Consider the following 13,601-nt stretch of genomic DNA (forward strand, 5'->3'; position numbering starts at 1 on the left):
CAGACTGGCACACACACACAGACTGACACACAGACTTGATGGAAATACAAATATATTAGACGAGACATAGATAAGCCTAGATAAACAGATCAGGAGAAAGAAGGATACGGTACAGTAGTTTTGTTTCGTCGTGCTGCAGTTATAGCCTTTGAGGGTTTGCCCTTGCATGTCTGATTAACCTTGTGCAGTATTAAATCCCTGTAAAACCACATGCTGTGCAGGAAGATTAGCAAGCACTTTAAGAAGGGAGAAACATCTGGGACAATAACATATGTAAATAATATGTTACAGATGCTCACACACACACACACACACACACACACACCTCTATTTCTGTCTAGTGGATTCATTTGGTGTGTTGTGAAGAGTACGGCAGATTATTTTATGGAGATGTTTTCCATTGTTGCTTGTTCCTAATCTACATTGTGTAAGGATTTGAACGACATTGTGTTTTTATATTGTCCTATAGTCTGTACAGCTCAAGATCAAGAGGGGAGAGTATTGTGTGTTTTTGTGAAGGGGAGAGGCAGGGGGGGTTGACAGGGGGATAAACCCATGGTCCAGATGGAATGCATATACTTTATACATTTGATTGATTGATTGATTATAGCGCTGTGATTGGAGCAGACGGTAAAATGTGTTCTTGTGTCATGATTGTCTCTGTGTGAATGTAGGCTGGCACCGTGCGGGACTCCATGGCCAAATCCCTGTATAGCGCCCTGTTTGACTGGATCGTCTTCAGGACCAACCATGCCCTGCTCAACAACAAAGACCTGGAGGACAGTGCCAAGGTAGGATTTAGACATACACTACCGGTCAAAAGTTTTAGAACACCTCCTCATTCAAGTGTTTTTCTTGATTTTTTACTATTTTCTACATTGTAGAATAATAGTGAAGACATCAACACTATGAAATAACACATATGGAATCATGTAGTAACCAAAATTGTGTTAAACAAATCAAAATATATTTTATATTTGAGGTTCTTCAAATAGTCACCCTTTGCCGTGATGACAGCTTTGCACACTCTTGGCATTCTCTCAAATAGCTTCACCTGGAATTATTTTCCAACAGTCTTGAAGGAGTTCCCACATATGTTGAGCAGTTGTTGGCTGCTTTTCCTTCACAATGCGGTCCAACTCATCCCAAACCATCTCAATTTGGTTGAGGTCAGGGGATTGTGGAGGCCAGGTCATTTGATGCAGCACTCCATCACTCTCCTTCTTGGTAAAATAGCCCTTACACAGCCTGGAGGTGTGTTGGGATCATTGTCCTGTTGAAAAACAAATGATAGTCCCACTAAACCCAAACCATATGGGATGGTGTATTGCTGCAGAATGCTGTGGTAGCCATGCTGGTTAAGTGTGCCTTGAATTCGAAATAAATCACAGACCGTGTCACCAGCAAAGCAGCACCACACCAGAACACCTCTTCCTCCATGCTTTACGGTGGGAACTACACATGCAGAGAACATCCGTTCACTCACACCGTGTCTCACAAAGACACGGTGATTGGAACCAAAAATCTCCAATTTGGACTCCAGCCAAAGGAATAATTTCCACCAGTCTAATGTCCATTGCTCGTGTTTCTTAGCCCAAGCAAGTCTCTTATTTTTATTGGTGTCCTTTTATGGTGGTTTCTTTGCAGCAATTCAAACATGAAGGCATGATTCACGCAGTCTCCTCTGAACAGTTGATGTTGAGATGTGTCTGTTACTTGAACTCTGAAGAATTTATTTTGGCTGCAACTTCTGAGGCCGGTAACTCTAATGAACGTATCCTTTGCAGCAGAGGTAACTCTGGGTCTTCCATTCCTGTGGTGGTCCTCATGAGTGCCAGTTTCATCATAGCGCTTGATGGTTTTTGCGACTGCGCTTTCAGAGTTCTTGAAATGTTCCATATTGACTGACCTTCATGTCTGAAAGTAATGATGGACTGTCATTTCTCTTTGCTTATTTGAGCTGTTCTTAGCCCTATTTGGTAAAAGCCATATTATGGTATGTTCTGTATACCCCCCTACCTTGTCACAACACAACTGATTGGCTCAAACGCATTAAGAAGGAAATAAATAACACAAATTAACTTTAACAAGGCACACCTGTTAGTTGAAATGCATTCCAGGTGACTACCTAGTGAAGCTGGTTGAGAGAATTCCACGAGTGTGCAAAGCTGTCAAAGGCAAAGGGTAGCTATTTGAAGAATCTCAAATAAAAACAATATTTTGATTTATATTTGTTTAACACTTTTTTGGTTTTTACATGATTCCATAAGTGTTATTTCATATTTTGGATGTCTTCACTATTATTCTACAAAGTATAAAATAGCAAAAATAAAGAAAAACCCTTAAATGAGTAGGTGTGTCCAAACTTTTGACTGGTAGTGTACACACGCACGCATTAAGTCGTTCATGACACTGACACACGCACACGTTCCCTCACACACATTCTTCACACTCATGCAAGCTCTGACACACACACATACATAATATACAGTTGAAGTCGGAAGTTTACGTACACCTTAGCCAAATATATTTAAACTCAGTTTTTCACAATTCCTGCAATTTAATCCTAGTAAGAATTCCCGGTCTTAGGTCAGTTAGGGTCACCTCTTTATTTTAAAACTGCTTGATACTACCCATCCCGCATGCGGGAGCGTAACGTAGCCTCAAACTAATTAGCATAAAGCAGCGGACATAAATCTTCCTAGAAAATTTTCCTATTCATGAAAATCACAAATGAAATATATTGAGACACAGCTTAGCCTTTTGTTAATCACACTGTCCTCTCAGATTTTTTTAAATATGCTTTACAGCCAACGCTAGACAAGCATTTGTGTAAGCCTAGCATAGCATTATGCCCTGCTAGCAACAGGCAACATTTTCACGAAAATAAGAAAAGCAATCAAATTAAATTATTTACCTTTGAAGAACTTCGGATGTTTTCACTCACGAGACTCCCAGTTAGATAGCAAATGTTCCTTTTTTCCAAAAAGATTGTTGTAGGCGAAATAGCTCTGTTTGTTTTTCACGTTTGGCTGAGAAATCGACCGGAAAATGCAGTCACTACAACGCCAAACTTTTTTCCAAATTAGCTCCATAATATCGACAGAAACATGGCAAACGTTGTTTAGAATCAATCCTCAAGGTGTTTTTGACATATATATTCGATAATATATCCGTCAGGACAATTGGTTTCTCATAAGAAGCGATTGGAAAAATGGCTACTTGTGTACTTTACGCAAGATTTTCTGCCGGAGCCATCATGTGACCACTCGCTAAATGTGGTCCCTTACGGCTATTCTTCAACATAAATGCGTAAAAAGACGTCACAATGCTGTAAACATCTTGGGGAATACGTAGAAAACGTAAGCTCATTCGTAGCTCATTCACAGCCATATAAGGAGTCATTGGCATGAGGTGGTTTCAGAAAATGTGGCACTTTTTATCTGGGTTTCGCCTGTAACATCAGTTCTGTTGCACTCACAGACAATATCTTTGCAGTTTTGGAAACGTCAGAGTGTTTTCTATCCAAAGCTGTCAATTATATGCATAGTCGAGCATCTTGTCGCGACAAAATATCCCGTTTAAAACGGGAAAGTTTTTTATCCAAAAATGAAAATACTGCCCCCTAGTTATAAAAGGTTTATTTTAAGAATGTGAAATGTCAGAATAATAGTAGACAGAATTATTTATTTAAGCTTTTATTTCTTTCATCACATTCCCAGTGGGTCAGAAGTTTAAAAACACTCAATTAGTATTTGGTAGCATTGCCTTTAAATTTTTTAAACTTTGGTCAAACGTTTTGGATAGTCTTCCACAAGCTTGCCACAATAAGTTGGGTGAATTTTGGCCCATTCCTCCTGACAGAGCTCGTGTAACTGAGTTAGGTTTGTAGGCCTCCTTGCTCGCACATGCTTTTTCAGTTCTGCCCACCAATTTTCTACAGGATTGAGGTCAGGGCTTTGTGATGGCCACTCCAATACCTTGACTTTGTTGCCCTTAAACCAATTTGCCACAACTTTGTAAGTATGCTTGGGGTCATTGTCCATTTGGAAGACCAATTTGCGACCAAGCTTTAACTTCCTGACTGATGTCTTGAGATGTTGCTTTAATATATCCACATAATTTTCTATCCTCATGATGCCATCTATTTTGTGAAGTGCACCAGTCCCTCCTGCAGCAAAGCACCCGCACAACATGATGCTGCTACCCCCGTGCTTCACGGTTGGGATGTTGTTCTTCGGCTTGCAAGCCTCCCCCTTTTTCCTCCAAACATAACGATGGTCATTATGGTCAAACAGTTCTATCAGAACAGAGGACATTTCAGAGGACCTACGATCCCATGTGCAGTTCCAAACAGTAGTCTTGCTTTTTTATGGCGGTTTTGGAGCAGTGGCTTCTTCCTTGCTGAGCAGCCTTTCAGGTTGTGTCGATCGATATAGGACTCATTTTACTGTGGATATAGATACTTTTGTACCCGTTTCCTCCAGCATCTTCACAAGATCCTTTATTGTTGTTCTGGGATTATTTTGCACTTTTCGCACCAAAGTACGTTCATCTCTAGGAGACAGAGCACGTCCCCTTCATGAGCAGTATAACAGCTGCGTGGTCCCATGGTGTTTATACTTGCATACTATTGTTTGTACAGATGAATGTTGTACCTTCAAGAATTTGGAAATTGATCCCAAGGATGAACCAGACTTGTGGAGGTCTACAATTTTTTTCTGATGTCTTGGGTGATTTCTTCTTATTTTCCCATGATGTCAAGCAAAGAGGCTTTGAGTTTGACGGTAGGCCTTGAAATACATCCACAGGCACACCTCCAATTGGCTCAAATGATGTCAATTAGCCTATCAGAAGCTTCTAAAGCCATGACATAATCTTCTGGAATTTTCCAACCTATTTAAAGGCACAGTCAACTTAGTGTATGTAGTTAATTATAAGTGAAATAATCTCTGTAAACAATTGTTGAAAAAATGACTTGTGTCGTGCACAGAGTAGATGTCCTAACCGACTTGCCAAAACTGTAGTTTGTTCACAAGAAATTTGTGGAGTGGTTGAAAAACGAGTTTTAATGACTCCAATCTAAGTGTGTTAATTTTCTACTTCAACTGTACACACACACACACACACACACACACACACACACACACACACACACACACACACACACACAAACATTACACATGGTCTGACGCTAGGTAAAGCCCCGCCTTATCTCAGATCACTGGTCACCATAGCAGCACCCACTCGTAGCACACGTCCCCAGCAGGTATATCTCACTGGTCACCCTCAATGCCAATTCCTCCTTTGGTCGTCTTTCCTTGCCAATGACTGGAACGAACTGCAAAAACCTCTGAAACTGGAGACTCATATCTCCCTCACTAGCGTTAAGCACCAGATGTCAGTGCAGCTCACAGATCATTGCACCTGTTCACCATCTGTAAACAGCCCATCTATCTACCTACCTCATCCCCATACTATTATTTATTTATTTATCTTGCTCCTTTGCACCCCAGTATCTCTACTTGCACATTCATCTCTGCACATCTACCATTCCAGTGTTTAATTGCTATATAGTAATTACTTCGCCACCATGGCCTATTTATTGCCTTAACTCCCTTATCTTACCTCATTTGCACTCACTGTATGTAGACTTATTTTATTTTGTTCTACTGTATTATTGACTATGTTTTGTTTGTTTATTCCATGTGTAACTCTGTGTTGTTGTATGTGTCGAATTGCTATGCTTTATCTTGGCCAGGATGCAGTTGCAAATGAGAACTTGTTCTCAACTAGCCTACCTGGTTAAATAAAAGTGAAATAAAATAATAAATTTGCACTCTCGCTCTCTGTCTCTCTGTCTCTCTCTCTCTCTCTCTCTCTCTCTCTCTGTCTGTGTGTCACTGGCTCACTCACACACACATAATTTCATCACAGGCCAGTAGAATTCGTCACGTTTTTGCACTGTGGTGAAGTTTGCGTAGGCTGTGTGTTCCAGCAGGGCTCGGAGGGTAGAAAAACCAGAGGAGATTGTTAGCTGTTAGCTGGCATGCTAACAGACGTTACGCTAACAGACCATTTATTTTCTAAACCTAACCTCATGTCTAGCTCTGTCGACCTCTTTCTTTTGGTCTGTGGCTCTATTTAAAGGTTTCTCTCTCTCTCTCTCTCTGTTTGTTTCTTTGTTTCCGTTATCTGTACTGAATATGTTTCTCTCTGTCTCAGTTTGGTGTGTACTGGAGTTGCATCATTTTTGCTGCGTGTGGGTGGGGGAGGGGTCACCGTGGCAGCTGACTGGCTTTGCCCAGTGGGCATGGAAAGGATTAGATCACATTTGCATCTCTCCTCCCAAATGCGTGCGTGTGTTTGTGTACACATGTGTGCCCAGAAAATTGAGGCAGATGGCACGATGGCCTCTTCTGCTTGTTTTGGTGGTGCTCAACAGACGTGTGTGCGTGTGCGTGTGTGTGTGCGTGTGTGTGTGTGTGTGTGTGTGTGTGGGAGAGCAGATGAGGGTAGATTTAGACAGCTGTGGTTTGGGGCAATGTTAGAGGCACTGTTGTGTCCCTTAGCCCTCCTCTGTCCCACAGTGCTGTCTGATGTGCTCAGCCAGACCGCTAGACTCTTGAGACGTAAGATATTGGAGCAGAGTTGAACATCCATCTGTCACTCACAATTTGTCATTCCCCTGTCTTTATTGGGCCTTACAAATTGTACACTTTTCATGAGGCCTGCATAGAGAGAGCAGGATGGCATAGACAGTGACATATGATGCCCCGTTATTCCATTATGTCAGGGCTATGTAGGTTTTGATGGAAGGTTCATCAAGAGCTCATTGTCTTTTTTTCTAGATGGAGTATTATGTATTAAAATGTTTAATATTTGATCGATGCCAAATTAAAGTGAACACTCTCTTTCTCTGCAGATTCTTTCAATTGGAGTGCTGGACATCTTTGGCTTTGAAGACTACGAGAACAACAGCTTTGAGCAGTTCTGCATCAACTTTGCCAACGAGAGGCTCCAACACTACTTTAACCAGCACATCTTTAAGCTAGAACAAGTAAGGTCTCTCTCTGTCGTGTGTGTGTGTGTGTGTGTCAGTGCTTATGGACCACACTTCAGGTCAACAACAGAATAAAGCGCGTTCAGTCATACAAGTTTTAACTGTTGTTTGGACTACAGTGTTTTGTGTACAATAAAGTCTCCTATTCAATCCAATGCTGTGACTGTAGAAATAGAAGCTGCGAGTCTACCCATCACTACCATTCTAGTAATTATGTATTTCTATAGTTGTGACTTATGGCTCTTTAGCTGAGATGTGTGATCACTTAACCTGAAAGCTGTGACTGGTCTGCCTGTTTACAAGTTCCACAATCGCTATTGTGAGGTGTGTTGTAATTTCCTTTCTATAGTACCCTCACCTTGGTCTTATTCGCTGGGCACACAATCGCTCACACCCGGCCGTTGTGTGTGTTAGCGTCATACTGTGTGTGCATATATGTATGTCTGAGCTTCAGAGTGGGTGTGTGTTCCTCTCACTGCATTGAATCTACTCCACATTCCACAACATTATGTTTATAGACTTCTCCAAAAATGATAGGGCTTTTTATCGCTTCAGATTGAAACCGTAGATGAAAACCACGTAGAATGAATAGGGTTGTGAAAAAGGGCTATTTCTTCATCGTTGGAAGGAATGCAGTGAAAGCATGGTTTACGAGGTCTGGAATTTACGCACTCGAGGTTTCCAGGCGGGGTGTTTTGATTTGGTTTTGATGAGGATGTTTTGGCCCTCTTGGCTACCGACTCGAGTAACACTGCCTGTCTCCCCTCTGTCTGTGTTTACCACTTATAATGACCTGGAGATAGGCTTGTTCTATTCATGTTTTGTCTGCATGGTGTTTATTGTTTTGGTTTATGTCCCATTTAGCCTATTTTAGGCTAGCGCCCCAGTGCCTGGCTTATGAGGACTTTTGAGTGCGGTTCATTTCTTACTCAAGTTCTATGCAGACTTTTCAGTGGGGTAAGTTTCTTTCGCTGACTTTTGAGTATTTTCAGTTGCTTATGTAGGGCCTTACCATATCCACGTTGCGGACTGAATCACAGAATCCAGACGGAATTCAACAATATTCAAAAATATACTTGGTAGGAAATCAACTAAATTGATTGAACTTCTTACAAAATGTATTCATTTGAGCATGAGACAGTTTATCATGAGACATTAAACAAAATGTGTCAGCGATTCATATTTCCCTGCGACCTTCTGAACAGGCAATGGCCGTGTCTGTGACGCGCGTGTATGTCGACCCTTTGTGCAGCCGTTAGCGATGGTGCTAACGATAACCTTCTTGTTGAGATGATCCCAAAAACCTTCTAAATGAAATGTTATTTTACGAGGTAAACTATGCTTACCTGGCAGGATGATATCATGATTATTTGCATCTATCCAGTGGCCTATTGTTTTGCAAACTCTGTGATCACGTGCGCTACAGAAACCCCGCTGACCAAAGAATGGTCTCTTGCTGGTGCGCACTTGAATTAAAAGGTAACTACACTCAAAATGTTTTCCTGATGTGGTTTAAGCATTATTGTGGACTTAGAACATCCAATTCATTTTTTGTATTATTTTTTATCTGTACCAGGAAGTATAGTTCATCCAGCCTAGCATTAATTCTATGGTGCATGTTTTAGTTATTTATTCTTTATTTAACCAGTGCCCGTATCCACAAAACATCTGAGTTGTAAGTGCTGATCTAGGATCTTTCCATATATTATTATTTATTATGATCTAAAAGTCAAAACTGATCATAGATCAGCACTCCTACTCTGAGACGCTTTGTGGATACAGGCCCTGGTCCCATTGAGATAGGAATCTCTCTTTCAAGGTAGCCCTGAGTCCTTTAGCTGCTGCTTGTCATTGCTGTGACCGGTCATTTGCGTCAGAACCTGTGTCAGTACTGTTACCACTCCATGACTCACCACTTGCACTAGTGCACGTATCTACTAAGGCACTGCCATTACAGTGAAATAGCAGGGCAGAAAGGACACACACACACACACACACACACACACACACACACACACACACACACACACACACAGCTGCTAAGTGGTTGCGCTAAAGCAGGACCTTTTAGATCCACTCTTCTGTCAATTGATCAATTGATTTTGTCTGTAATTGTCTTTGAGTGTTGTTTTCATATCTAATCAGGTAATCATTATTTTACCTTAGGTCTTTCCCTCTTTGTCTAAGTGTAGAATAATGTATGTGTGGTTGAATCTCTCTGTTCTGTTTCAACCATCGCTACACTGCATGTAGGGCTGTTGCGGTGACCGTATTACCCCCACATTGGCGTCATGAAGGCAGTCAAATTCCACTTGACTGTTTAGTCACGGTAATTAGGCATCTCCAAGCTCTAATGCTGCTGATGGTCATTAGTAGGCTACCAAACTTGTTAACTGCCTGGTGCTCAGCACTCTATTGTCCCTCTAATCACTCTGACATCAAAGCAAATGTAATAAAAAATATAATCAAACACTTCATGTTGCCCAACATTTCTATAAAATCAGAGTGATGGCCTCTATTAAAAAGAGGAGGATCCCATAAGCTTTCTATAGGCTAGGCCTACCATATTTATTTCTCAACTCTCCTAATATTAAGCACATTGCTTATCACATGCCCAGTAAGGCAAGAAACAATTCCTTTTTTTGTTGTTGACTTTTTCGAATCATAGTCGCACACCTCATGTAGCCTATCCCATAGGCCTATATATGTTTTGAAGGTTTGTATCACAACTAAAGTGGCCAGATAACTTAAAATGTAGCACATTAATCCACTTTACAGGGGGTGTAGAGCCAAACTGGCATACATGAGCAGTGTGTGAGTTTCAAGTTTGGGGAAGATAATTTTCACCATAAAAATGCACCTTTTATAATAAAAGCATTACCTACATAATTGCATTTACAGACCCTTTTTGATAATGGTGTTTTCCCAGTAATGGAACATTCGCGCTTATAGCCAAATGCTGTGTGCGCATTGCTGCGCTTATAATGTGAAGAAATAGTCTAATAGGACATCACATTTTAAGCTAAACTTTGTCAGCCTCATTGCGTAAAAAGGTTTTTTTTTTATGCTAGTGGTTGTATTAATTTGGGTTTTATCGCATCCCACAACTGTCCCAGACTATGTTTGGAATATTTATTTCTCGCACAGAATGGAATAGGTCGACTTTTGTACTGTGGGGGATAGTAGATTGACATAGGCCAGTGCTTTTGCTGTTCGTTAGCCCTACTCATCTTGTTGGCTGACCAAAAAGTAAATGTGGACAGTTTTTCCAATATCTTCAATGTGCACCTCGGAATTGGATAAGGATACGTGCAGTTGCATCCCCGAAGTGTCTGTCTTCACTTGTAGCCTGTGAGAAAGGCCCAATCATGTGATGGAGAGCAATGTGAGTGAGAGGTGCTTCCGAGCACGCAGCAATCATGGAGAAGGGCACAACGGCTACTGGCATGGATATTTTTAGGGTGCATTATGGCCACAGAAAGGGGATGCCGCCAGGAAATCCGAGGCATTATCAAGTGCTTGTCAAATTGTGAATAAGAGACTGAATGTGTATAGCCTGCACAAAAAAACAAAACAGAGCTCATGCTTTTCAAGCGACTTTTTTCAAATCATAATTTACTTGCATCATGCAGCCTTAGTGTATTAAAAAATCAAAACATATAGCCCAACGTTTGTAGAGCAACTAAAGTTACATGAATAACTCTAAATGAAACATATAGGAGTACCTATTTCTCCATTAACCGCTCGACACAGAATAGCCGCATGTGTGCAAATCGTTTGGCGAAAATATCCTTTCTATTTTATTTAGCTTTGTTCAATTGTATTCTTCATAATATAAAATAATGCCACGGAATTCTAACCAAATCTTGCCTGCCAAATGAACTAGTGTAGCCCACAGCCATATGGCATAGCCAGATCAGGGCGTAACATCAGGACAACTCTGAGTATACTATTCTGTTCTTCTGAAATAGACTACATTTTCTTTAGACCTGCCTAAAATAAATACTGGTTTTATTGTGAAGGTGTAGGCTGTATTACATGGATTTATTAGACTTTTTAAAATGAAGATGTTCCAAAGGTCTGCATTCAGTGACTTGTAGGCAGTGTGTGGAAGCCAGGAGATGCTAAATGTGTTTATGTTCATTCATGGTCGATTACCTCGAGATCGACCGTTATTTGCTTGACAATCGCCCGGCTGACGAAATTCCGTGACTGCCGCAGCCCCGACTGCACGTCCTCAGTGTACTTTGATTAGCATTTAGCATGTCACCCGTGAGTAAATTAGGTCTGGAGGACCTAGGCTGTGTGATGAGCGGTCATGATGAGGCTGAGACACTTGAGTTTTCATTAACACAGTAATTCTCTGTCTGTCTCTCTCTGTCTATCATGATGAGAAACTGATGAGCAACACTTCAGTTGTCCTTAACACAATGACATACCCTGCGCCCTCGTTCTGCAGTCAACACATCTTTGATACGGTGTGCACACTGCGTGTTAGGTTGTCTACTCTGTCAACCACCGTAGTTCTCTCATTCTCATGGTGACCTCCTAAAACTGCTGCTGGATAGATGTACGCTGTGATCAGACAGACGGACCAACACGGTGTCACGATGGCTGTCACCGCTCGTCTCCCTCTCTCCGGTCCCCGATTGGCTGTGGCAGGTCGGCGGGCGGGCCCATCGCTGCCAGCTGGAGGAGAGGGAGGGGAAAAAAGAGCAGTGTTTTTTTTTTTAAACGTGTGGGCTAGTGTCCCTTCACTCACAATGATGCTCACATAGCCAATGCCAGCTGGTGGTTATATGTCATCTGTTTCTGTCACCTCCACTCTGTGGGCTGGGAACACACGTGCGCACACACACACACACACACCACACACACACACACACACACACACACACACACACACACACACACACACACACACACACACACACACACACTGAGTGTTTTTAGCCCGGTTTAGGGCCTTCACAGCAACTTTTGAAATGCACTAATTGCTCTTTTATCATAAAATGGAACATTTGATATGAAGTTAAATAATACAAAATGATTTTCTGAACAAATGCAGCTTGTACAGTGTTGATTAATATTAGTTCGGGTGTGAAACAAAATGTGTCATTTGTCATGGAAAACATTGTTGTGTAAGGCCCTGTCAAACATAACAGTAGCTAAAACCAACCAAGCCTTTAGTAATTCTTATGAAGTCAGTGTTTTTCTGTTAGGCCTATACTGTAGATTTTATCATCATACCTCACTTTTGGTTCTTAAACCTCTTTGATGTTAAGGGGACTTTGAGCAGTTCTGGACCGGTTCCGACTGGTGTACAAAACGCTCTGTGAACGTCGCAGGGTCCAGTACTGGAAAGCCCCATCTGCCTGCTTCCCGCTACCACCCTGTCAGCAAAACAAAGACATCGCATTTTCTGGCCTACCTGGACAAAGAATCGACAGAGCCCAGCCCGGGAGACGGCATATCAAATCAAAGATTATTGGTGGCGTGCACAGATTTGCAGAGGTTATCACAGCTGCACCGAAGTGCACCTGTGATAACAGAAACAACACATACACATAATCCACATGAAAGGGGACAGTTCAGCAATGTGATCGATCGCGGTTTTGTCTCACTGTGATTATTTTCAGCCAGATTTGGCGCTCTCATTGTGAATAATTAGAAAATCAATTTAGTAGAAATTGAAACACGGCCACTTTCTCTTGGTCACAGAGGGACGTATTCACTTTTGTGTGTAAAGCGGAAGTTGTAACGACTCTGCAAGCATTCTAATGGTGTGTCTGCATCGCTCAGAGGAGGCTTGGCAGAAAATGCTCTGTTGTCAGTTCTATGAAATGCGGCCAAATTTGTACTGTCACTTTAAATGGGATCATGTTTGTTTTACAGTTTATAAGAAAGGTGAAATCTTCTAATAAGTTATTTGTAATTTGATTGTTGCTATATTTAGAAAGCATTTCAGGTACTTCAAGCCCTATTACCCCCACTTGTGTTGAATAGAAAAAAAGTTGTATAGTTGTTTGTAGTTTCATAATATTTGTATTATTTCCTTGCGCTTTTGTCCTCAAAAGTGAGTACACCTCAGCAATGTATAACTATCTTTATCAGAAAAGGTGAGTTCCAGACCTTTCTAGAACAATGCCGCGCTACTCGTTATTGTTTATGGCTATCTCATGAAAATAATAACTTTTGGGTATGTCTATTTAGGCGGAAATCTACATTTCGCCATAACATTCTGAAACATGATCGGGACCTGGTCCTTGTGATAGCCAACTAGTAAGTAGGAAACTGCCACTTAAGCATTTACCCCAAAAACATCACCCCTAATGTTGCTTTTAGGGGGTGTTTGGCCCTGCGTAGTTATTGTTTTTTTCATATGTGAGTTTATTTTACGATAGAAACTGTGGAGGTTAAATTGAGTACCAGGCCTTGTGTAAGGGGTTGCCAGATTCTGAATGATTTGTGTTTGTGAATAGTGGTGTGGTCATGTCCCTTCCCTCCCTCTGACGTTTGAATTACGTTAAATACTACA

The 13,601-nt window shown here is 41.4% G+C and overlaps 1 protein-coding gene across 10 annotated transcripts in view; it reads left to right on the plus strand.

Moving 5' to 3' along the window:
* myo9ab (myosin IXAb) overlaps positions 1-13,601 on the plus strand; it is a 226,858-nt gene that overhangs the window by 145,533 nt on the left and 67,724 nt on the right. For all 10 annotated transcript variants that reach the window (XM_036950868.1, XM_036950837.1, XM_036950830.1 and 7 more), the window contains 2 exons: positions 675-791; positions 6,926-7,060. In XM_036950868.1, coding sequence (XP_036806763.1) covers positions 675-791; positions 6,926-7,060 — 252 coding nt within the window. The remainder of the gene's footprint in view (positions 1-674; positions 792-6,925; positions 7,061-13,601) is intronic.

Source organism: Oncorhynchus mykiss, chromosome 2 (genome assembly GCF_013265735.2).
Source record: "Oncorhynchus mykiss isolate Arlee chromosome 2, USDA_OmykA_1.1, whole genome shotgun sequence".
Classification (NCBI taxonomy): Eukaryota; Metazoa; Chordata; class Actinopteri; order Salmoniformes; family Salmonidae; genus Oncorhynchus; species Oncorhynchus mykiss.